Genomic DNA, 26,665 nt, shown 5'->3' on the forward strand with positions numbered 1-26,665 from the left:
CTCTAACTGGGACCTCAACAACTTGTCATCATGACTATTTAGCAAAGATGATGTGACTTACCGAACAAAAGCGCTAGCAGGTCGACAGACACACAAACAAACACAAACACACACACAAAATTCAAGCTTTCGCAACAAACTGTTGCCTCATCAGGAAAGAGGGAAGGAGAGGGAAAGACGAAAGAATGTGGGTTTTAGGGGAGAGGGTAAGGAGTCATTCCAATCCCGGGAGCGGAAAGACTTACCTTAGGGGGAAAAAGGACGGGTATACACTCGCGCACACACACACATATCCATCCACACATATACAGACACAAGCAGACATCTCACAAGCAGACATATTTAAAGACAAAGAGTTTGGGCAGAGATGTCAGTCGAGGCAGAAGTGAAGAGGCAAAGATGATGTTGAATGACAGGTGAGGTATGAGTGGCGGCAACTTGAAATTAGCGGAGATTGAGACCTGGTGGGTAACAGGAAGAGAGGATATATTGAAGAGCAAGTTCCCATCTCCGGAGTTCGGACAGATTGGTGTTGGTGGGAAGTATCCAGATAACCCGGACGGTGTAACACTGTGCCGAGATGTGCTGACCGTGCACCAAGGCATGTTTAGCCACAGGGTGATCCTCATTACCAACAAACACTGTCTGCCTGTGTCCATTCATGCGAATGGACAGTTTGTTGCTGATCATTCCCGCATAGAATGCATCACAGTGTAGGCAGGTCAGTTGGTAAATCACGTGGGTGCTTTCACATGTGGCTCTGCCTTTGATCATGTACACCTTCCGGGTTACAGGACTGGAGTAGGTGGTGGTGGGAGGGTGCATGGGACAGGTTTTACACCGGGGGCGGTTACAAGGATAGGAGCCAGAGGGTAGGGAAGGTGGTTTGGGGATTTCATAGGGATGAACTAACAGGTTACGAAGGTTAGGTGGACGGCGGAAAGACACTCTTGGTGGAGTGGGGAGGATTTCATGAAGGATGGATCTCATTTCAGGGCAGGATTTGAGGAAGTCATATCCCTGCTGGAGAGCCACATTCAGAGTCTGGTCCAGTCCCGGAAAGTATCCTGTCACAAGTGGGGCACTTTTGTGGTTCTTCTGTGGGGGATTCTGGGTCCGAGGGGATGAGGAGGTGGCTCTGGTTATTTGCTTCTGTACCAGGTCGGGAGGGTAGTTGCGAGATGCGAAAGCTGTTGTCAGGTTGTGGGTGTAATGGTTCAGGGATTCCGGACTGGAGCAGATTCATTTGCCACGAAGACCTAGGCTGTAGGGAAGGGACCGTTTGATGTGGAATGGGTGGCAGCTGTCATAATGGAGGTACTGTTGCTTGTTGGTGGGTTTAATGTGGACGGACGTGTGAAGCTGGCCATTGGACAGGTGGAGGTCAAAGTCAAGGAAAGTGGCATGGGATTTGGAGTAGGACCAGGTGAATCTGATGGAACCAAATGAGTTGAGGTTGGAGAGGAAATTCTGGAGTTCTTCTTCACTATGAGACCAGATCATGAAGATGTCATCAATAAATCTGTACCAAACTTTGGGTTGGCAGGCCTGGGTAACCAAGAAGGCTTCCTCTAAGCGACCCACAAATAGGTTGGCGTACGAGGGGGCCATCCTGGTACCCATGGCTGTTCCCTTTAATTGTTGGTATGTCTGGCCTTCAAAAGTGAAGAAGTTGTGGGTCAGGATGAAGCTGGCTAAGGTGATGAGGAAAGAGGTTTTAGGTAGGGTGGCAGGTGATCGGCGTGAAAGGAAATGCTCCATCGCAGCGAGACCCTGGACGTGCGGAATATTTGTGTATAAGGAAGTGGCATCAATGGTTACAAGGATGGTTTCTGGGGGTAACAGATTGGGTAAGGATTCCAGGCGTTCGAGAAAGTGGTTGGTGTCTTTGATGAAGGATGGGAGACTGCATGTAATGGGTTGAAGGTGTTGATCTACGTAGGCAGAGATACGTTCTGTGGGGGCTTGGTAACCAGCTACAATGGGGCGGCCGGGATGATTGGGTTTGTGGATTTTAGGAAGAAGGTAAATCCTCCCCACTCCACCAAGAGTGTCTTTCCGCCGTCCACTTAACCTTCATAACCTGTTAGTTCATCCCTATGAAATCCACAAATCACCTTCCCTACCCTCTGGCTCCTATCCTTGTAACCGCCCCCGGTGTAAAACCTGTCCCATGCACCCTCCCACCACCACCTACTCCAGTCCTGTAACCCGGAAGGTGTACATGATCAAAGGCAGAGCCGCATGTGAAAGCACCCACGTGATTTACCAACTGACCTGCCTACACTGTGATGCATTCTATGTGGGAATGACCAGCAACAAACTGTCCATTCGCATGAATGGACACAGGCAGACAGTGTTTGTTGGTAATGAGGATCACCCTGTGGCTAAACATGCCTTGGTGCACGGCCAGCACATCTTGGCACAGTGTTACACCATCCGGGTTATCTGGATACTTCCCACCAACACCAACCTGTCCGAACTCCGGAGATGGGAACTTGGTCTTCAATATATCCTCTCTTCCTGTTACCCACCAGGTCTCAATCTCCGCTAATTTCAAGTTGCCGCCACTCATACCTCACCTGTCATTCAACATCATCTTTGCCTCTTCACTTCTGCCTCGACTGACATCTCTGCCCAAACTCTTTGTCTTTAAGTATGTCTGCTTGTGAGATGTCTGCTTGTGTCTGTATATGTGTGGATGGATATGTGTGTGTGTGTGTGTGCGAGTGTATACCCGTCCTTTTTCCCCCTAAGGTAAGTCTTTCCGCTCCCGGGATTGGAATGACTCCTTACCCTCTCCCCTAAAACCCACATTCTTTCGTCTTTCCCTCTCCTTCCCTCTTTCCTGATGAGGCAACAGTTTGTTGCGAAAGCTTGAATTTTGTGTGTGTGTTTGTGTTTGTTTGTGTGTCTATCGACCTGCCAGCGCTTTCATTCGGTAAGTCACATCATCTTTGTTTTTAGATATATTTTTCCCACGTGGAATGTTTCCCTCTATTATATTGACTGTTTAGCAAGTTACTCCATGCAGCTTTAAAGTGTTGTGATCTACATGATGTTTCTCTATAGCTTGGAGTCACCCCATAGCCTCTATAAACATCTCTGTAGCTTTTCTGTAACCTAGATTTTTATCACAGATAAAATGAAAGAGAAGATCTGATTATGTTTTTTACTTCTCCCTAGAGAGTGACATGGAGTTTTGTAAGAAAAGGAAGATAAGAAAAACATCAATAATTTGAATATACCATCACAGTTAATAGAGCTTTTATTTCACCTATTACATCAATAAATGTTTTATTGCTGTTATCAAACATAAAGAAATCTCATCAATACTTCTGATTTCGTTGAACACAGGTATAGTTCTGTAAAACAATTGGTGTCTTTTATTTACATATATAAGATATTTTTACACTACTGTTGTTCTACAGTTTCATTTGTTATGTCTGTGTTTGCAACAATCACAAAAAGTAAATTCAGTTTACTGAATATATTAAAACAGTTTTAAATTATGAAACTAATAAAATAACACTGAACTTGGTCCATTTATATACTTACACATTGCAAAAACGAAACACACCACAAACGTCAACTTCTCGAAATATTCCTCTCCCAAGCTCAAGCTTCATGGAGCTGCCACCCAATCCAACAATAACCAGTTTTCCACCAGTGCAAGTTGCCTGTCATAAGAAATTGAAGGCAGGTTTATTGCTGCTCAGAATACTAAAAACTTACTTGATAGTTGTAAAGTAAACATTTTTGACATCAGCAGCAACCAAATAACATTTCTTGAATTCACTGTCAGGGACAGAATGTGAAAATAATATTAAAAATGTTTGGTAACAAATCAATAGAGTTCATAAGTTAAGAAAGTAAAATGTTTAATAGTAAGTGGAACATAGAAATTTTCATTTCATACAGTACTAAGTTTGACTTGTTTTGATTGAAACTGCCAATATATCATCGTAACTTTTGTGTCAAAACATAATTAGATGCTAAGAAAGGAAAGAGAAGTGAGTTTATGTTTCCTTTTCCTATTTACTGCCAAACACATCTATCTCATTGCTTAAAAGGTAAATTTAATTTCAGTGGAACAAGTGAAGAAAACATGTCTGTCTGGTATTTATGATGAATAAAATGTGTATTTATTGTACCTCTAAGCCCAGTCTGACTGTAGATTCTATTCCACAACAGTCAATAGTGATATCTGGAGCCTTAGTCAGCAGGGAGCATATCTTAGCTGACTGTTGCACTACACTTTCACCAGGGAAGACTTGAAGTGTGTAGTCTGCACCAAATGTCTTTGCTGTCTCAAGCCGATGAGCCACAACATCTGAAATATAAGATGTAATTTCAGGGATTAAAGTAAGTCTTGAAATTATTTAATAATATACATTTCTTAAACATGTTCTGTCACTGTCACCAGTTTTAGTCAAATGTCTATCTTTGAAACATTCAAAATCAATTTTCATCCAAAACTAAAGAGCAAGGTTGATCCATCTAACTAAATTCCATTAATTCTTTGGTCATATGTTATTGTGAGAGTTGTGTTTTATTTTATGGGAATGAGATGGGTGTAGAGGTATACTGAACACACTGTCCCACATATATCTGCACATAAACATATTTCCACAGTAGTCATACACATGTACATGGCAAGAGACATAAAACAAGACTCCTAGAATTACATGGCAGCTCGAATGTCCGATCTCAGTCAAAGATGATGTTTTTCATGGTCGATATGACCTCGACGCCACACAGTGCCCCCCCCCCCTCCCCCCACCCCCAACAGTACGGAGTACCACAGGTTGACCCTGTTGGTGGTTGTATGATGTGATAGACGCACGACCGGGACCTCCACCTCAACCAGAGTGGGGTGCGGAGGCGGAGCGACCTCAAATTTGTTGAGCCAGCGAGGGCGGACAATGCGGCAGCCTGTCCGTGAACAGGCGGGTGGAACGGTGGATGGCGGTGTGTAGGTGTGGCAAGGCCGGATGCTAACTGAGCCATCCGGCAAGGTGAAGGCATGGATTGTCGTTAGGTCACACTCACGAGGGAGAGTGAGGCTATGTGCAACACTGAAATTTGGCTGGTTGTCGGGTGGTGAGGTCACGGTGTCTGTGAGTAGAATGAGAACTCGGTCATTGAGAGTTACGATTGAAATGTTGTCCACGCGGTGTGGGGATATGTTGCAGAGCAGGGTGACTATGGGAGAGGGTGTCTCCGTAGTCTGTGAGGTAGCAGTGGAACCCGCACACAGGGTGGAGATTGACGTATCCGAGAAACTCGGGAATGGCGACAGGGAGGCGCTGGGTGAAAAAACCAGCATGGTGGCCCGAGGAGAAACATTGTCGTACTCCATGGCAGGAGAGAGATTGGCGGGAGAGTTATTAGAAGAATCTGACTGAGCCAGCAGGGGGCCATCGGGGTCCACGAATGCTGGATTGAGTCGGTGTAACAAAACAGTTTGGGAAGAGTCTTTGATGATGATGTCATAAGTTGTATCGCCCCACCAGAGGACTGTAAAGGGGCCGACGTAAGGTGGTTGCAGAGGTTATGAGACTGAATCATCTCTCAGCATCACATGGGAGCAAGTGTTGAGAGTGGTTGGCATGTAAGTATCTGGCGGGGAGTGGATGATAGGTGGGTGCAGGTGCGCTTGTTTGAAGTGAGTGTGCATGTGACTTATGAAATCCGGATAGGGGGCGGAAAATCCTTGGGTACCTGTGGCTGGATGAGTTCCCCTGGTAGGACAGGGTTCTCCCTGAAAGTGAATTCTGAGATAGTTCCCTGTAAGTTGGGCTTGAAAGCTGAGCAGAGGCTGAGGAGCACCAATGGAAGGGCTTTGGACCAGAGGCAGTCGTGGCACCTGAGGGATATTTTCAAAGTACAGTGTCGCCATTCTGAGAGGAGAGCTTGAGATTCATCTTCGGAGGCTTGTAGGGCAGCCAGGTTGGATAAGTCTATGATGCACATAATAGTACTGATCCATGAAAAAAAATCTGCAGAGATGTTGTCTATGCCTCTGATGTAGCAAATGTCAGTTGTGAATTGGGAGACTAGATAAAAGTGGCGGAAACACCGAGGGAGTGGGTCCTCCCAAAAGTGTCTGCGAGTGGTTTGTGATCCGTGAGGATGCAGAACGAGCGACCCTCCATGTCAGGGCAGAAGTGTTTGACAGCCTCGTAGATCACAAGGAGTTCTCTATCGAAAACAGAGTATTTCTTCTGAGCTGTTGATAGTTTTTTTAGAGGAGAAATGAAGAGGGGAAACCATGTCTGCCTTGTGTTGCTGTAGTACCGCTCGCACTGCGATGTCACTGGCATCCGCGGTGATGAAAAACTCGGCTGAGAGATCAGGGTGGGCAAGCGTCACGGTGTGAGCTAAAGAAGTCTTTAGTGCATTGAAGGCCTCCAGTATAGGTGCAGTCGAGCGAATGGGTTTGAGTCCTGCAGTCTGTTTACCCAACAGCAAGTCTGTCAGCGGGGCCTGCATGGTGGCGGAAGAGGGCAGGTCATGGCGGTAGTAATTTATTGTGCCCAGGAAATGTCAGAGTTCTTTGTAAGTAGCAGGGTGCGGCATTAACATGATGGCCTGCACACGAGATTTGGGAGGCTGTATTCCGTCAGTGGAGATAGTGAAACCCAAGAAAGACGGAATTTGTCTTTGTTGACCTTGACGCCGTTGGATTTCCAGTTCTGGAGGACCATGGATAAATGATTTTTATGTTCCTCAGATGACCTGCTGTAAATGAGTATTTCATCCAGATATGCAATACAAAACTCGACCGGTTGTGAGATGGAGTCAATGAATCGCTGCCATGTTTGCACTGCGTTTTTCAGGCCAAATGGCATGAGGTTGTATTGGAACAAACCAAGCAGTGCAATAATAGCTGTTTTAGGGATGTCATCCGGTGCTACCGGAATCTGGTGGCAGGCATGTTTACAGTCAATAACACTGAAAATTGTAGCGCCTGATAACATATGAGTGAAATCATGTATGTTAGGCATGGGGTAATTGTCCATGACAGTACGAGTGTTTAGATGTCTGTAAACACTGCACATTTGGAAAGAACCATCGTGTTTGAGGGCGAGGTGAATCGGTGAAGATCAGTTGCTGTCTGATGGTTGCAGGATACCTGCCTCCAATAGTTTGTTAATTGGCTGCAGGGCTACGTGCAATTTAATAGGGTTGAGGCGTCTAACCTTGTGCCTAATAGGAGGCCTGGCAGCGGTAACTACCTTGTGTGTCATTCCATCAGTGATGGAAGAAACTGAGAACTGCACACGAGACTGATCATTGTCCTGACGTGATGTTTTGGGATGAGTAGGGCACGATGACGCGTAGTCGTTAGCACAAGTGGGAAAGGGCAGCCCAAAAGTCACATGCCTAATACGTGAGCACAGCACGTACTTGTGTGGAGAAGGTGGCTGCGCATGCAGTACGGAGCAGGTCACAATACACGGTGAGTGTCTGCTGTCAACCTTGGACTGATAACGAGAGCAGCGTTGACATCGCATATGGAACAGCAATGGCTGCCGAGTCACGTGGCTGGTGCATGAGAGAGGGGGAATGTTTATCAACAAATGGGGAGGCTACTTGCACGATGTGCATGGTTGTGTCACCTGCATGACTGTCATCAGAAGCACTGTTTGAAACACAAAGCACTGAATGTGGTGAGCACATCGGGGTTGCGGAGTCTACTGGACATGAATCATCACACGCGATTAATGTGTTTGGACTAACCTGATGAGTGTCCGAGCTAGTGTCAGCCAGAGAAGCTTGACTAAGTGGTGGAACTATGGACTGCAGTTTTAGCAGCGAGTTACAATCTCCGACAAGCTCATTGTAGGTGTGTGCGATGTGTTGTTTCAGCTCATCACTGTCCCGTTGGAGTTGTGCCACCAAGTCGTATTCTGACAGTAGATTAGTTACACAGGTCACAATGTGGCCCACGAGGGTGGAGCACTTGCATACTAACTCACATGTCACGAGAGAAGCAGAGCGGGGAACATAAGTGCAGGAGCACAGTATCTGAGTGTTAGTGATATGGTGTAGCACTGAGCCCTGAACTGTGTTCAGAGAGAGTTGTAATGGGACAAAAATCCATCCCGAGAATTGGATCATCTATGTCGCAATGTAGAAAGTCCACAGAAAACACAGAGAATGAGGTAGGTGCACTGTCACTTTGACAGTGCTTGAGGTTTGTAATGTTGATGTGTTAACAGCTCATAGAAGTGACCTTGTCAATGAAAAAATGGGGGGAGCCATTGATGTAGGTATGGTAGACAAGTCAGCACCAGTGTTGACTAGGAAAGTGAGCCATGACAAAATGTCAGTCACGTACAAGCTACCGCTCAGCAGGATGGATGAGGAGGCTTTTAGGTCCTGCAGTCGGCGTTTGGGTGCTGGCAAGGTAACCAGCACTTCTTGGCATCCTCACCGAAAACCTTGTGGTACCAACAGTATAGATGAGCTGGATGTGGTGGTGGTGGTGACTTCGGCAGTAGAGGAGGCTGGTCCTCGTCGATTTGTTCTGTCGTGTATACTGGCACATATGGTGCGTGGGTGATCCTGGAGTGCTCGGACAGTGGAAAGAGCGAATGGATGCTGCTAGGCGATGTAGAAGGTGCAGAGGTGGAGAGAGCCCTGCCCCTGCCAACTAATGGCCAGTAAGGGGAAGCAGTTGTGCCAACTAGCGGTGAGTGGTGAGCTGGCTGGTATTGTCAAAGCAATGAATACAGTTGGTCTGCAATGCGGAGACGAGAGTGGCCAGAACCAGGCCCCCCTGCTATAAATGACCAGTGGAACTTGCGGAAAGTCACTTTGGTGTGGTAAGATGCCATTGGAAGGTGAAACACTGAATGGTGCACTCAAACCGATGTGGTTGAAAACTTGAGCGACTGGTCTGGGAGGTGAGTATGGAGAATTTTGAGCACTAAAATCTCTTTGATTAATTTTCTAACCCAGTAACTGTAGTTGCAGCCCGTTGATAGTCAAAATACATGTGCGAATGTAGATTGCTTTGAGCATTATACAGTCGATCGGTAGGTGCACAGTTCTGAATATTGTTCACTACAAACTCCACACGTTGGTGAGCACAGTCTGGCAACACGAAACCAGAGTCCATTGTTTGAGTTAGCAGTGTAGCACTCGACCGTTGTAGAGCAACAAAGTTTGAGGTTAATGTGGCTTGAGATCATGAATCGCTATGAATCAGTGTAGAACTGGTCGTTGGTGAAGGAATGAAGAGGTCCAGCGATCACTGTTGAGCTTCCAAATCTTTGAACAAAGCATTGTGTGAGGCGGCTATGGCGGCATGCACATGACCTGTTGATGCTACAACACTTGGCGTGGTAGTCGCGGAAGACATGCAAACTTCGAGGCACCAGTATGGGAACAAGATGTGTGTAGAGGTATACTGAACAAACTGTCCCACAAATATCTGCACTTAAATTTATATTTCCACAGTAGTCATACACATGTACATGGCAAGAGACATCAAAGCAGAGTCCTAGAATTACATGGCAGCTCAAATGTCTGATCTCAGTCAAAGATCATGTTGTTCAAGGCCGATATGACCTATCAATGCCACAATTTCATGTATAATTTACCTCTGTACCTAGTGATCTTGTCACTGTTGGGATGTTAAACCATAACCTTCCTTCCTTCATAATTCAACTTCATTTTCTGCACATAAAATTGCTGAATAGTGTGTAGCCATTTTTATTTTGTGACACTTTCTGAAATTTTGGAGTCATGTCATGAAAATCTGGAAATAAACAATAAAAACTCAGGGAATATTATTACATTTATTTTTACTTTTTCACTATCAAGGAATGAAGAGTGAAGTAAAAAATACAGCACTGTTTAAATAAAATCATCCATTCACTTTTAACTTTTTGTATGTAATTGCTTTATCGACACTGATTCATTTCAGGGACTACCTCCTTTATGAGTGATATGACAAATGAAACCTGATAAACTGACCCCTGCTTTGGAAGCCTAGGCTCTGCCTGTTACAAGTTAGGCTAAAGGGTGAATCATGGAGGAGCAGCATATCCTTAAAAAGCTTGGTGTCTAAGGCCTATCTAGTAGTAAGTTTTAAGGGCCCCTTGCCAAAATTATGGCAATGACTGCATTGGTCTTTGAGTACAATTCACAGAACAGAGCCAGTTTTCTCTGTTGGATTGGTATACAAAGACACTTCACCCTACAGAAATGTCACAGTTCCTCCAGTAGTCACATTCAACAAAATCAATGAGACTGTTATGGCAACTGTTATCATTTCTGTGAACCTGATTGGGGCAGCAGTGACTAGGTGGCATTCTATGATGTGGAAGATAACGACCTCCAAATCATCTTACCTTAGTACATGCATTTGTTTGCTAAAAGTGTCGAAATGGCTCCCTACTGGGTAAAATATTCTGCAAGTAAAATAGGCCAACATTCGAATTTCTGGGCAGGGACCGTTTGGGAGGAACTATAAAAACACAAAATAAAGCAATTGCTAGCTGTATTTGGACATGTGGAATGTTAGAACATTAAAGACATGAGGAAAAGTTGGCTGCTGTGGCCAGACTACAGACTGCAACAGTGCCTGATGGTAGAAGCAATCTGGCATGAGTAGTGGGGATAAGGAGGAGGCATGGTGTGGGCAGTCTACCCTTTTCTTAACATTGTTGTTATAGGTATCAGAAGAGAGATGAATGGATACAAACAGGACAAGATTCCATGTGTGAAGTTCCTGGCCATCCAGATGGATAATAAACTCAGGTAGCACCAGCATGTGGATAAGCTTATGAAAAAAGCTCAGTTCTGTCTGCTTTACAGTTAAAGCCTCTCTCATTCTGTTGACAGGCAGACAGGATTGCCAGCATAATTTGCATACTGTCACTCAATGCTGTCCTATGACATAATCATGCAAGGTATTAAAGTTAACTTCATGAAAATATTTCTTCTTCATGCAACAGGAATATTGTGTAAAGATTATAACAGAACATCTTGCAATGCCTCTTCAGGAACTCAGAGATCCTTCATCTTTACAAGCCGATAGATACACTCTCTAATGGTGTTAGTGGTTAATAACAAAACTGAATTTAGGGTGCATTCATTACAACAATTCCAGAAGTAAAAATAATTTCAGCATATACTATACATTCCTATCTAGGGCTCAGAATGGAATTTTATACTCTGGTGCAAAGGCCTATAACAGGTTGCTTGTAGATATCAGGCAAGAAACTGAAAATCTCCAGATATTAAAAAACAAAGTAGAACAGTACCTCATTAGCCACTTCAACAACACATCAACACATATTGACTTAGGGATGTAAATTCTGTACAGCTTTAATGTTTGCATTAAACATATCTTGACCCTGCCAGCATATGGACAGCTGATAGTGGTCTCCACAAAGTGAATGTTTTGTCTGAAGCATTACATAAAACAGAAGCTGAATAATATAAGCAAAGAAGCAGTTGTTTTTTTCTGTTCCTCAGCATATGCTTGTATAAAGCAGTCTTGGAGTAATGTCCATTATTATCAGTGTTAGTAGATTAGCATTAATCTGTTGTTAATATACTTTACACAATGTAGCCAGCAATGGCTGCTTGTGCCTGTTAATGTATAACTTGACTCATTCAACATCCTAGAAACCTCTCCTTCAGGATAAAAGGTATGGGTCTGTTAATGACAGAGTAGGTGTAGTAATAATAACTAATGGGAAAATTGGCAACAGAGTAAAGGGGAATCTGCAGCTAACAGAAAACAAACTTTTGAGGGCAAATTGATTAGATATCAAACAGACTTTTTAATCTTTAATCATAATGGGAGATCAGAATGTGTGTGTGTGTGTGTGTGTGTGTGTGTGTGTGTGTGTGTGTGTGTGTGTGTGTGTGTGTTTGGAGATCATGGGCACTCAACAACCAGAATACAGTCATAGATGAATTTAGAGAAAATAATAATGGAGTTCAATCTTGACTAACAAACCCACATGTGTTAGTCACTGCAAACGTACTTTTTGAGAACTATATGAGAATGAAGAACACGTTGCCAGTATCAGGGGCCAAAAAAATATCAGATCAACTATATTTTAGTAAAAGGAAAACTGAGGAACCAAACAATGGAAATTCCAGGTTGGAAAATAAACAATATTATGAAAATGGTAGACTGCTACTCACTGTAAAAATGACACATTGAGTTGGAGACAGCCACAATGAAGAGATTGTTACACATTGAGCTTTTGCCCAAAGCCTTTTTCAGAAAGGAAAACCCACACACATTCACACAAGCAAGCACACCTTATGCACATGTGACCACTATCTCCACCACTTCATATTACCACAAGGCATGGACTGCTCTTCAGTGTTGGATCATGAAGTTGGACTCTTTCTCTAGTTTTTCTTTTTTACTGATAGGAAAAAGCTGTTCACAACCAAATGTTGACACACCATAGATGTGAAACAATGGAAAGTCCATGTTTGGATAACAACAATATTATAAAAATGATAGATTGCTATTCACAATAAAGAAAACACACTGAGTTGTAGACAGGCACCTTGAAAAGACATTACAAATTGAGTTTTTTGCCAAAGCTTTTTTCTGAAAGGAGAACTCACACACTCTCACACTAGCAACACTCTTCATGCACATATGACCACTATCTCTGGCCACTCTGGCCAGGCCAAAAACTTTCAGTCCATTTTCTAGATCACGCAGTTTCTTAAATCTTGTCTCTTGTTGGCAATCCTTGAAACATGATTGGAGAATACTGTAGAAACATAAGACATTTCAAAAAAGTTATGTTAGTTGTGCCAAGCTGCCTTTCAAACAAATGGTGTTCATCCATAAATACATTAATTTTATTGCACACATAGATAATCTGAAAACCTTTCTCTTGAAGAGTCATATTTAAATGATTGTAATGACTTATTATGTCAATGACAGAGGCTGCATCCATATTACAGAACACGGCACGAATACAGCACAATAGGACCCCTTTGCAGGTAGCCCGTCATCTACACCTGGACTGTGAGTGAGCTGTAGATGTCCACAGGTAAATGTGCTCCATGGAGCAGAGTTGTACAGCCTGGTCCAGTTGATCACAATGTTGTTCATCACAGGCTTGTAAACAATGAACATTACTACTTATCACAGAAATAACAGGTATCTCCAATCCTTGAACCTAGATAATATGATTGCGTGTAGAAGGGATGTCTAATGTGTTACACTTTTGATTTTCATTTGAATTTACTGGGGTTTCATTTTCTTCCTTCATGCCTGACAAAACTTTGTTGAAGATCTCTGCACCAGAATAAAGAAAGTGTCAAAATCTGCATGAAAATCATTTGTCCTGATTGTGAGTGTGTACAGCACAGTTCAGGTGAAATTGATTGTATAACTAACAACTTCCATAATTTAGGAGGCTCACTCAGATACCCATGGATGTTACAGCAGCACTTCCAGGATTTTGGGAGGTGCACTGGCCCTGGATCAAATCCACCTGCCAAACACCGTTCGCAAACACCGTTATGTGACTATCAGGCTGGTACATAAGTTCAGTTTCATGTTTCATAAACATTTAGAAAACATTTGCTCACTTTCACATGAATAGCACTACACACAGACAGTTTGGGTACACATATTCCAACCTCGAGGGGGGAGGGGGAGGGGGGAGGGAAGGGATGGTGACAGGAAGTGCATCCCACCATCCCTCAAATGAATCATGCCAAATCTGTTAATAACCACACTGACCCTGCACCAGTATGAGACAATGGTACAAGAAAAAGAACTTATTTAATTCAGGGGTAAACAGATGGTGAAAGAACTATAAAAATTCCAACATCTTCAATGAGTGCTATGCAAGATGTATGACTTAAATTTACACAGTCTTTCCTTGCTCGCGTCTGCTAAAATAATATTTCCTTTATCATACCTGTTTCCTCAAGATGATGATTACGAAGAGTTTAATTGGTATAAGTGCAGATATGTCTACTAGGGACTGAGAACAGTGTACTTAAGAAAATTAATCAGTATTTACATCATTTGCAGACTAATAAATATAGATATTACAAGTTGTACCTTTTTCTGTCAAGTATGTATGGCAAGAACAACCCATTAATGCTTATTTTCCCTTGGTAGTATGTCAGGCATTGAAGTATGGATGTGTGGATGCAAAATGGTTAGTCTATCCTGACAGGCATAGTCTTCTTAGTGGTGCAGTTATGACCATGCAGAAAACATCAGGTAATAAATTATGTGACGTGTTTGTAGGAAGATGCTCAACACAGCGAAAAAACAACCGACACACTGATGCTTGTAGATATTAAGGTATAATATATAAATATATCTGCACTTATACTCATTACACTCTGCATAAGACAACATGGTGTGAATGTTTACAAAATGAGCATTGTAGTTTTAAAGGTAAAACACTGAGAGACACTTCTATGTGCAAAATATGCTGAACAAAAATTCTTCCTTAGTTTATCTAGGAGTTGAATCCTTTTAGTTTGCTGTCCACCTGGCATTTTACATATAGTGTTGCATATAGTGTATAATCATTTTTGTCTATTTGTGGTATCAGCAGGCCATGTTTTCTTGTTTGAAATATTATTCTATGATTTTTTGTGAGAATAAGACATAAAGTGATTGCTGTGAACCAGTTATGGGGCTATTTAAGTATCATCTCAGTAGCACTCAGTGTAACCAAGTAGTGTCCTTGATCAGCATACATCAAGCTATGTGTTCTCTCATTCTGAGTTTAGTTTTTTTCCTTTAGCGCAATATATTGATGTGACCTGGTTTTTGCTATGAAGGAAAGACTTCATCAAATAGAGATGTCATTAATTCTATAAAAGTTTAGTTATTCAAGGAATGGATTTCTCTACATCATCATCATCATCATCATCATCATCATTGTCATGCACTGTACAAACACTCCAGATGCTAGATTAACTTGTTACTTTTGCTTCTAAATTATTTACATAACTTTCCACTGCTATATTTAACATGTAAATTTCTTATGTACAAATATGTTAACTGTCGCTGAAAATATATTAAAATTAAATTTTTAAATCTATGAATTTGTAAATACCAACAAATCAGTATAGTCCTTAATAGGGAAAGAACTAGTATTTATTATTATTCCACTACATGTTAGGTAAACCATATTTTTGGTAATTTCTTTAACAACTTTAGGACACCAAACTTAATTACTGCTTAGTACTAAGTTCACTTCAGGTAAACATTTTGTACTGACACTTAATGGAAGGTCATTACAACTAGATGCTTCAGAATTAATTTTACAGTGATCCATGGACCTTCCTCAATTTGTGCTTTTGTGTCAGTTTACCAAAAAGTATCTCCTGTAATACCTGTCATAAGCACCTTGGCTGCACCCATTGCTTTTGCCACAATAAGTGTGACGAGACCAATAGGTCCTGTTCCTGTGATAAGAACAGTAGAACCCAATGTGACCCCAGCCCTACGACATGCCTGAACTCCTACAGAAAGTGGCTGTACAAGAGCACCTTCTTCAAATGAGACATTGTCTGGTAACCTGTAATAAAAGGTTAAATTAAGATTTACTGCATATGCCCTCATCAGTACCTAAAAAGTTGTACTAGTATCAACAAACACACAAAAATATGTTACATACGTATAAGACAATATGTGAATCTTTAACCTACAAGTCTTCAAGGATCACCATATTCATTCATCTAATTTTTACACAAAGTTGTTTACTTTTAGGTATTTGAGAGTTGAGACTAGTAAAAAGCTGAGTATGAGCCACCACTTGAGAGCAGAGAAATATTTTTTTACTCCCTTTTCATCCATGCATCCATACATACATTCATTCATATATTTATTGCATTCTCTAGAACCTATTATTAAAGAGATATGGGACAAGTACGGCATAAATTAATAGAGAAATAAATAACAGAAACTACTCTGTAGACTGTATCAACAATAAACTTACATTAAACTGCTATTTGAACAGCAATAAAAAGGAAGATTGTAGATGATTATATACAAATAACAGCAAGATATTTTTACGGTACTACAAAAAGGCACTTTTTTAGTTATGTTATTTAGAAGATGTTTTATTTGCTGCTTCTTGTTTAGTGTGTGAGTAAGACTTGTACACCTCACAAAATAATACACAAAGTATTTAATTGTACAAAATTACCTTTTATACCCAACTACACAAGTATACATTTCCAAACATAGGATAACCTGACACTGAAAGTCATTCCAAAAATAAATTTTGTATCAACAGTAACATCCACTACAGTCAATTGCTGAATCAATTGGTCTCACACGGCATCCCCAACCCCCTATAGCACAGAGCACCTGGAATTTAAGGAAATATAAACTTTATTTGATGACCAGCTTCTGTGCAGACTGCAATGAAGACAGTATGGCTACTGGCTGATGAAAAGGAGGAGGGGATGGGGTGTGTAACCACAGCTGAGGTCTTCATGAGCATCTTTGGGCTTGGTGAGGTGTATGTTGTCAGTGTGGTCTGTTGTAATGATTAAGATGGGAATCACACTGACTCCATAGAGCTGTTTTGCAACATCTTCATGGTGTGGTCTCCTCATCACAACATCAGAAAATGGCCAGTGTGTGGTGGTTGGAGCAGCAATCTAATGATATCCTTGTGAGGTATGACTTGAGTACAGTCATCCAAGGCTTTGTGGATGAAAATGACATGTTCAATGTGGCATGATGCAGGTGGGTGTCAGATCTTGACTATATGATTTTGGAATTGATACACCAACTGAGGGAGTTCTGCTGGGCATAGCATTGACACAGAGGAGAAATAGTCTTCTAGAATGCATAATAGGTCCTCATACACCATTCCTTCTAGTGATGCTCCAATTTCCAGCTTTTAGGTACAAGAAGGCCTAAAAGGACCCAGGGAAGGGCCTCCAACCACTTCTCACAGTGGCAGATGAGAACTTTATTTAAGGTCTGATGCCCTCTTTCTACCATCCCATTGCTGGTGGGATGGTAGCTTGTTATATGATTATACTAGGAGCCACATAACTTGAACAATTCTTGGCTTAAAGCAAATCTGAATTGCCAGCACTGATCATTAGTGACTTGGCGAAGGCAACCGAATCTTGTTATGGCAACAATTTTGCTGTTCTCTCAGAAGAAACAATTGTGATTGGTGTAGCTTATGTCCATCAATTACATCTGTCTGACATTGTGAAAAGGTATTTGTAGCCATCTGAAGATAGAAGGGGGTCTATGAGAGCAATAAGGATATGGGGCAGTCTCACTGGAGAGCCTTTAAAGTGCCCAATGTTAGCATGTACATATCATCCCATTTTGCATCACTGGCTTTGAATACATGAAAAAGTCCATGCACAAGCATATTTTTTAATCAGTGGCTACACAAATTGGTTGGCTAGTAACTTTACAGTTGTGTTTTCTCCTGGGTGTGACAGATTGAAACACTGTCGAATGCAGCTTTGCAATGTTTTGGGGAGATGTAGGGTCTTGGCCACTGGGAGTTGGTTGAGTCACAGTCCTGTGGAAGGGTTGGTCAACAAATGCTGTAGTTGTGAATCTTCAGTCTGAGTGGTGGCAATTCTTTGTAGTTCATGGAATATGCTAAACCACAGATGCAAAAAAAGTAACCAGCAATGATGTTATCTGTTCCTTTATATGGTGCACATCCATAATAAATGAAAAACTCTAAATGTCTGAATTGGTGAGGGGAACATTTGTCACTGGTGTTCTGGAAGGGAGGCACTACTGGTTTGTAGTCAGTGTAAATTGTCACAGGTGAGCTACGGTTTGCAGGCAGAAATATTTAACAGCTTCATAAATAGTGGGTAGAGATGAGATGACTAACATTTGTTAGTAATTTTCCTCACCCATCCATTCCCTTCCCTCTTCCCATTCCAGCATTACACAGCCCTCATTCCAACATCACATCAAGTCTTTTTACTTCTCATTTTTTCTGCTAACTCTGCCCCTTCCCACCACCTCTCCCCTTCCCTCAGTTTACCCTCCCGACTGCATATAGCTACCCTACCCTCTCTCCACCTCATCCCTGCACACTCCCCAGCAGCACTTCACTGTCCCCCACTCCTACCCTACTATACCTCCCCCTCCCACTCCAGCCTCCTCCTTACCCTCACTCAGCCGCCACTCCCATTATGCACCAGTGCTGCTGCTTGCAGTGTCACTTCAGTTGCCTGAGACTGCAATCATGTGTGTGTGTGTTGCATTTGTATGAGTGTGCTTGTATGTCTGTTGTCTATTTTTGATGAAGGCCTTGCTGGCAGAAAGCTTGTGTGTGACAGTCTTCTTTTTATTGTGCCTATCTGCGACTCTGCATCTCCTCTATAAGGTGAGTAGCAACTTTCGTTTTCATAATATTTTTACATTGTTTAGAAGAGTATACAGGAGTGATCTTACATTTGTAGGAGTCTTCTTGTGTTTAGAGATGAAGCTTTGGCTATTGAGGCATGTAGGTTTCTTATGAAGAATTTGGAAAGGCATTGCTCAGCAAACAATACTTTCTTTCCAACAGGCTTGAGATTTCCATATGTGCTAAAGCTCTTGATACAGTTTGGACATTGCTTGAACAATCACACGACATGGACTCACATGGCACTACTGCAAGTGATACGTGAGAAACTGTGAACCAGCCACTACAACAGTCTATTGCTTGAATAAGTTTGACAATTTTGTAAAACACAGGAGGAAACAGCATTAAATTCTATCATCTTACAAACTTTAGTTGTATTTGCATTGGTTCATAATAAACATTCTCATAAATGTATGGATGCCATATACAAACATTAATGCCACTTTTCAAGTAAAGATGACATTCAAAAACAGAAATGTTGTCCTTCAAAAAATCTTACTTGATTTGTAAACCAGACTAACAATATACTTGGTTATGATAGACTGTAAAGACTTACTAAGTGGATTACAAATGAGAAATTTGGTCACTTTTCACATATTAGCAAACCAGGTAAATATTTTACCAGCTTTTAATCAGCTTTAGAACATGATGGTGTCATTCAGTTGAAACAAGAAGGAAAATTAATCCAGAATGAAATGCTTAACAAAGGCAATAAATCATATGAAACTGACTTTAATTGCTACTACAAAAATAAATTACAGTGGGAACACCCATCATGGAGATAGTACCAACATACACCACTAGATTGTGGGATGAGCAGAAGTTCAAGAATGGAATTGAATCATAATTTTCAGTCTGTTATTTATGTGTTAGTTGGTGTTATTTCAGCTGGCCACTGTGGCCGAGCTGTTCTAGGTGCTTCAGTGTCGAACTGCGCTGCTGCTATGGTTGCAGGATCGAATCCTGCCTCAGGCATGGATGTGTGTGATGTCCATAGGTTAGTTAGGTTTAAGCAGTTCTATGTCTAGGGTTGGTTGGTTGGTTGGTTTGGGGAAGGAGCGTGGTCATCGGTCTCATCGGATTAGGGAAGGACGGGGAAGGAAGTCGGCCGTGCCCTTTCAGAGGAACCATCCCAGCATTTGCCTGGAGTGATTTAGGGAAATCACTATGTCTAGGGGACTGATGACCTCAGTCCCATAGCGCTTAGAGCCATTTGAACCATTTTGTGTTGTTTCATATGACTAACACACTAGAAGATATTGCACTCTGTTTTTCACAGTTGCTCAAGCTTAGTACTACAGAAGGTTTAGAGGGAGAACTGTGACACTAGCTTGGTTGAGAGCTAGGATGGTGGTGGGGAGGGAAGCAAGCAGCAAATTTAATTGTGTTGCCAACCATGGGAACCTACACCAAGTACTCTGAATTTTTATAAATGTCTACCACATTTAAACTGCAGTTTGCCTGAATCCATTTGTAGATGGAATTGAATTGACTTTAAAACTGGACAAACACCTGTTGGTAGTATTCATTTATGCAGAAGATAGTAAAAGTTTAGAGAGGGGCGAGTGACATATTTGTGTGTTTCTTGCTGCATTGTTTTCATCACCATGATGAATGAAGCGAATGAAAGGGAAAGTGTTAGCTGCTGGTTCTACCACAGCCAATGACAGAGCAGTGGACATTCGATATGGTTGAAGCAAGAGACATTGTAACATTCTCATGTCAGTATAGGAGTGAAATCTGATATCTATTCAGAAAAGAAACAGCTGTGTTCTGAGCTTCGACCATAACAACAACCTCAGAAATAGCAATATACACACATCAAAAAAAGTTTTGTATCACCTTGGTTCCTAGAGTTCCGGAACCTGTACAGAAAATTGGAACAGAGATCAACATAAACATCATTTCTGCCCTTTTTATTGCTCATGAAAATCACACATTGCATATTGTACCACCGTATAGCAAGTCCTTCAGAGGTGGTGGTCCAGATTGCTGTGCACACCAGTACCTATAAAACCCAGCAGCACATCCTCTTGCATTGAAGCATGCCTGTATTCATCATGGCATACTATCCACAAGTTCATCAAGGCATTGTTGGTCCAATTGTCCCATTCCTCAACGGGTGATGGGCATAGGTTTCTCAGAGTAGTTAGTGGGTCACATCATTCATAAATAGCCCTTTTCAATCTATCCTAGGCATGTTCAATAGGGTTCATGTCTAGAGAACATGCTGGCCACCCTGGTCAAGTGATGTTGTTATCCTGAAGAAAGTCATTCACAAGATGTGAATGATGGGGGTGCGAATTGTCCATGAAGACCAATGCCTTGCTAATAAGCTGCCGATATGGTTGCACTATTGGTCAGAGGATGGCATTCATATATGGTACAGCCATTATGGCACCTTCCATGACAACTAGCAGTGTACGTCGGCCCCACATAATGCCACCCCAAAACAGAAGGGAACCTTCACCTTGCTGCACTTGCTGAACAATGTGTCTAAGGCGTTCAGCCTGACTGGGTTGCCTCCAAACATGTCTCCAATGATTCTCTGGTTGAAGGCATATGCAACACTCATAGGTTAAGAGAACATGATGCCAATCCTGAGCGGTCCATTCGGCATTTTGTTGGGCCCACCTGTACTGCACTGCATGGTGTTGTGATTGCAATGTTGGACCTTGCCATGGATGTCATGCACATCATGCAGCCTATTGCGCACAGTTTGAGTCATAACACGATGTCCTGTGGCTGCATGAAAAGCATTATTCAACATGGTGGCATTGCTGTCAGGGTTCATCTGAGCCATAATTCATAGGTAATGGTCATCCCCTGTAGTAGTAGCCCTTCGGCAGCCTAAGTGAGGCATGTCATCAACAGTTCCAGTCTCTCTGTATCTTCTCCATGTTCAAACAACATCACTTTGGTTCATTCCGAGGTGCCTGGACACTTCCCATCTTGAGAGCCCTTCCTGGTACAAAGTAACAATGCGGATGCGATCGAACTGTCGTATTGACTGTCTAGGCATGGTTGAACTACAGACAACATGAGCTGTGTACCTCCTTCCTGGCGGAATGACTGGAACTGATCGGCTGTCGCACCCCCTCCATCTAATAGGTTCTGCTCATGCATGGTTGTTTACATCTTTGGGTGGGTTTAGTGACGTCTCTGAACAGTCCAAGCAACTGTGTATGTGAGACAATATTCAAGTCAACGTCTATCTTCAGGAGTTCTGGGAGCCAGGGTGATGCAAAACTTTTTTGATGTGTGTATTTGAAAGAAACAGCCATATATTTATGACAACGAAGATATAAATTTCACAGCCATGCTATAAGGATGATGATGATGAAGATGATTTTAGGATGACTATGAAGATGAGTACAAGTAGTGATACCACAGACTACAGGGGTATTAAGCAAAAAAGCTAGAAAAGAATGTTTTGAAAATTAATGTAAACCATTTCTTTTCATTAATTTTATTTATTATCAAAATTTATTTTATTTATTATCAATAAATAGACAATATACAACTGGGATATGTTTGGAATAGGTATAAGTTAACTTTTTGGCAGGTACTTTATGTCAATAAAAACAGTTTATAATTTCAATTGCTCAGAATATGTTAAAAATAATTTTTTATCAAGAAGCATGTTAAAAAAAATGGGGATCATCTTATATTCAGACTCGTCTTGTACTAGGGTAAATATGGTACTTCCTTATTTTGCAACTCATAATCAGAAATTTATTTTCTTTATTGATAAATAATATAATGTAGAAGATTTCTGAGTTATCTGCAAGATGTTCAGTTACCTGCTGAACTCAGTATTATTGCTTACTTTTGCAGAAAAGACAGATGTTTCATTTCAGCTATACTGACTCAGGGCTTAAATTTGTGGAAAAACTGGGAGTGAAATTGTGTAAATTAAGCTAATGTCACTACAACAAAAAATAGATTGCTAAACACTGAAAAATGTTCACCAAATCAAGAAAAAATATCTCTAAATAAACAAAAAATAATGCTAAAAAGGTAACCAAATGAAGCAAAATCATTATCATACAAAGAAAGAGGTTCATTAAGCAGGTCATAAAGATTGTGTAACATGCAATAATCAGTCAGGACCATGTATATTCTCAAAGTTACAATCTTATCCTTTTTTTCGATCTTATTTGAAATGTTTTAAACTCTGATTGTATAGTAATATATGTTGTATTAAAACAACTAAGCCCTGTGATTAAAAATCAAATTTCATAAGATTACTGGACTACGAAAAGATAAACTTTATTTGTGTGACTATATGTTATCATAATTGTTCTATTGTGATGTTGAGTGAATTTAATTTTCTGTAAATTTATTTTCGATTTAATGTTCTATGTTTCGATCTTAGTATAACTATATCTTTATTGAAGTACTTTAAAATGATGTTAACGGGGTGCAAGTGGGGTTGTGTGGTTGCTGGTGGGAAGAAAGTTTTTCTGTTGTGCTCAGTTATTGGACAAATTGTAAATTTGAGTTGTGTACAAACGGAATGTATTTCACTCAGTGAACATTATAATTGATGGCAACAAGACATCTATGACTATTGAATATAAAAATTACATACAAATCAGTTTATCATCTATGTTATTCAATAAACATGTCAACCTATCAGGTTTCCAGACCTACAAAAGGATCTGGTTTCAGACAGCAGAAATTCAAGCAACAGACTGAAGGAGATCCTCAAAAAACAGGATGAGTATTTTTTCTTTAAAGCTACTAGTACACCATCCAATATTTTTTACCCAATGAACATTATTATAATTAATAGTCATCCAACTGTGCATAACATTGGAGATGGTTAAAACTGGCAAAAGCAATAAAAAAAAAATCCAAATGATGAATAAGATGACAGGCCCACAAACCAGGTTTCAGACAAACTGAAGAAAAGGAGATGCCAAAAAGGTGATCAACTGTGTCAAAAGCAAAATTCAGTTGAGGAAACTCTTGTAAATTAAGACACAGAACTGTTGGTCATTACTTATCTTCATGAGGTAAACTATTTATTTCCCCAACAGATGAATAGACATATATATATATATATATATATATATATATATATATAGCTAAAAGTACACCAAAATATTCTAACTTTTGGAACTATAAAGCCAATGGCTGGAGGGAGTGGAAGGGGGGGGGGGAGTAAAGGGCTAAGTTGGTGGAGCTTCCCAGGTTCCCATACTTGGCAATCTGACTAGTTAAGCCATGGGCTGGTTAATGTAATTTGATGTATGAACTATAACTTCTATTTCTGACAACAGCAAGGTTCATAAACAGAAGTTTTGCTGAGATTAAGAGTTACAGTATTTGTTATGAATGAGTTTCACATCTGTTCCGATATCATACTGATTGTTTCTACTGTAGTGATTTGGACTTTATATCCGACACATGAAGAATGAAGATACTGTTGATTCTCCATCAAGCGACAAGTGAGGTACTATTAAGTTATTTAAATTACCCTGCCTGCAGTTAAAAATTTATATATTACACTGTATGTTGCTTAATTTTCAATTTTAAAAAGATTTTTGGACTTCAGGAATATATTATGTCCAGTTGTAGAAAGTTGTGAAAGATCTCACATAAAAACATAATTGGATTATTGCCATCACCTCTTGATCTACTTTTATCAGTCATTGACTTTAGATGTATTTAATAGAAAATTTAAATGTGCATTAGTGGCTTCAACATGTAAAAGATATCTACATAAGCCAAAACTTCTAACTACAAACTCATTTTTTGCCTTACCATCTGGAACTCATTAGGGATGCAATCTATGAAATATTATGTATGAATAAAAGAATAATAAAAATAAAAGGCCATGAATGGAAGTTAAATGGGAATTTAAGTTGACTTTCATTCATATTCCTTGATCAATACTTAAAGTTACCACTTTACTGAGTGGTACTATTGAGTTATCCCAAAATATAACATTGAATTGTACTGCACATTTGTTCAGTCACTGATTCTCATTTCAAAACATTGTGTCAGTTTATATAGACTCTGTTACCTTTGTTTGTTCCCTTAGACATTTAAACAACAAAATTATGTAATTTGTTTCAGGGTACTGATATGGAACAATCAACTTGATGTTTATTATAAATTTTATTTGTTTGATAACATGTAGTTTCATCACTTGTCACAATTACTAATTTTATAAATACAGGATACATGTTACCCTTCAAGTACAAAATTCTAGCAAATCCTAAATTTGAGAAACTGAGCTTCATATATGAAGTTTGCATACCTATAACAGAAATCAGATGGATGCTTGTAGTAATAAATAAGATTTCCATCATCAGGTGGTGTTGCACAGTAGGACATATCTGTACATAAATTGTACCTTCCATGCTTACAATAGAAACATCTTCTGCATGGAATACTTGGCTCCACAGCAACACGGTCACCTGAAAAACATTTCTGTGTGTGGGAACAAAAAAATCTTCTGCTAATTTTGGTGCATATAACTATACAAAACAAGTATTCTGTCTTCATAAACTCTGAAGATTTTGTCAGAAGTTTTCAGCCCAAAAAACATCTAAACTATAGTCATTACACTAAAATAGAATTTGTAAATTATCATATAATTACTGTTACAACAAACTTAAATATTAAACTAGATGCTCAGTTTGTGATTATAAGTGTAAAGGATCTTATGTGATGATTTAAAATATAATACTTAGTGTGAGTAAAAACAGGAACATGCCTGTTTGATTACACATAAATAAACTTTGATGTTTCAAAAACAAAAATTTGAGATAGTGCAAAAATAATTTTCTTTAATATATGATAAATGAATATTCATTGAATTATACATGGTGATGCAAGGAAATGGGAAAATTAGAAACTGATGTTGGCAGCTCTACAGCAGAAGGAAAAGTGGAGCAATGGCATTGAAATGCATGCATGAATGAATGTATAGTAACCATTAAGAGGTGGAATCATTCAAAACATGGAGAACAAGAGCCTTTGCCCTAGCTTTCAGACTTAGCAGTCCCAAAAATTATCTTGCTATTGTAGTTGGTAATATAACGGATTAAGATGGAGCAATGATACAAGATTTCTATGAGCTCAGAGCCCTCCACCCTCAGAACAATAGTAACTACACTTGAAAGACAATTTGGTTTGACCTATGTGTAAGTCGTTGGACCAATGAATGCAACAAATGATTTGATTTAAGTGTATTGGCAACAGAATACCATCTCAATTCTGGGGACTTCTGAGAAATATAATGGAAGAGAAGCAATGTCTTATCAAACACTACAATGTGTATGGCTAACACAACTATTGTGTATTGCTAACACAACTATTGCTTTCACTGAAAACTATGGTAGTGACATGTGGAAAGGGTGATGGTAATTCTGTGCTGGCAGCAGCAGACAAGGTGCATGCTACAGCGGGGCAGACGAGTATCTCAACAGTAACACAAGTGCTAACAACATGACCACTGTAGAGGCCACAGTTATACAGGATAAACAACAGACAAACATCAAGCAGCAGCTCTTGTCTGAAATATCAGATGGATACAGTGCAGAAGCATTGCTGGCACTGGCATCAAATAAGTGGATCCGCAACAAGAAAAGATAAAGAAGAGGGGTATTCATCCAGGCAGTAGAATCAAACAGACTGCCAGACGGTACATGGAGGTTTTTTGGGTACCACAAACCTTTTGGTGATCAGACCATGACGTGTGCATCTCATGGCTGCTTCCCAAATGGCCTAAATAGCCAGTAGTAGGCAGAGAAAGCTCCATGTTCCACAAGAGCATCGAAGTGTGGATGAAGGAGTTGGTGCTACTTCTGCAGATACCAGTGGTGACAATAATCAGCTGTAGCCAAGATCAGCCCAGTTATTTGTGACAAATTTATCACATCCATACAAACACTGAAGTAAGCCTGCCTGCTCTCAGTAACACACTATTTGTAAGTAAAATACAAGGAGGCAGGTTGGTGCTATCTTACTGATTCAGGCTCAGACATAAGTGTGCTGCCATTCAGGCAAAATAAGACCACAGTGGTGCATGCAACTATCCACCTTAAAGCAACTAACAAATTGCCCATCACAGCTTATGCTGAGTGCGATGTGACATCAGACACGGGCTTCAGTAAAAAGTTCAATTAAAGGCTCATACTGGCATGGAAATGAACTGATTTAGGTGCAGACTTCATACACCACTAAGGACTAGAGGTAAAGCTAAATACAGTGCAAATTAAGAGTAACAGTGAAGTGATAATGAGTACTATAGGCAGAAA

At 40.5% G+C, this 26,665-nt stretch overlaps 1 protein-coding gene across 5 annotated transcripts in view; it reads right to left on the reverse strand.

Moving 5' to 3' along the window:
• The window catches only part of LOC126199371 (sorbitol dehydrogenase-like), a 111,292-nt gene that overhangs the window by 16,254 nt on the left and 68,373 nt on the right, over positions 1–26,665 (reverse strand). For all 5 annotated transcript variants that reach the window (XM_049936275.1, XM_049936276.1, XM_049936278.1 and 2 more), the window contains 4 exons: positions 24,661–24,820; positions 15,373–15,557; positions 4,155–4,333; positions 3,559–3,680 (listed from right to left, as the gene is read on the reverse strand). In XM_049936275.1, the coding sequence (XP_049792232.1) occupies positions 3,559–3,680; positions 4,155–4,333; positions 15,373–15,557; positions 24,661–24,820 (646 nt within the window). The remainder of the gene's footprint in view (positions 1–3,558; positions 3,681–4,154; positions 4,334–15,372; positions 15,558–24,660; positions 24,821–26,665) is intronic.

This window comes from Schistocerca nitens, chromosome 8, assembly GCF_023898315.1.
Source record: "Schistocerca nitens isolate TAMUIC-IGC-003100 chromosome 8, iqSchNite1.1, whole genome shotgun sequence".
In the NCBI taxonomy this organism is placed as follows: domain Eukaryota; kingdom Metazoa; phylum Arthropoda; class Insecta; order Orthoptera; family Acrididae; genus Schistocerca; species Schistocerca nitens.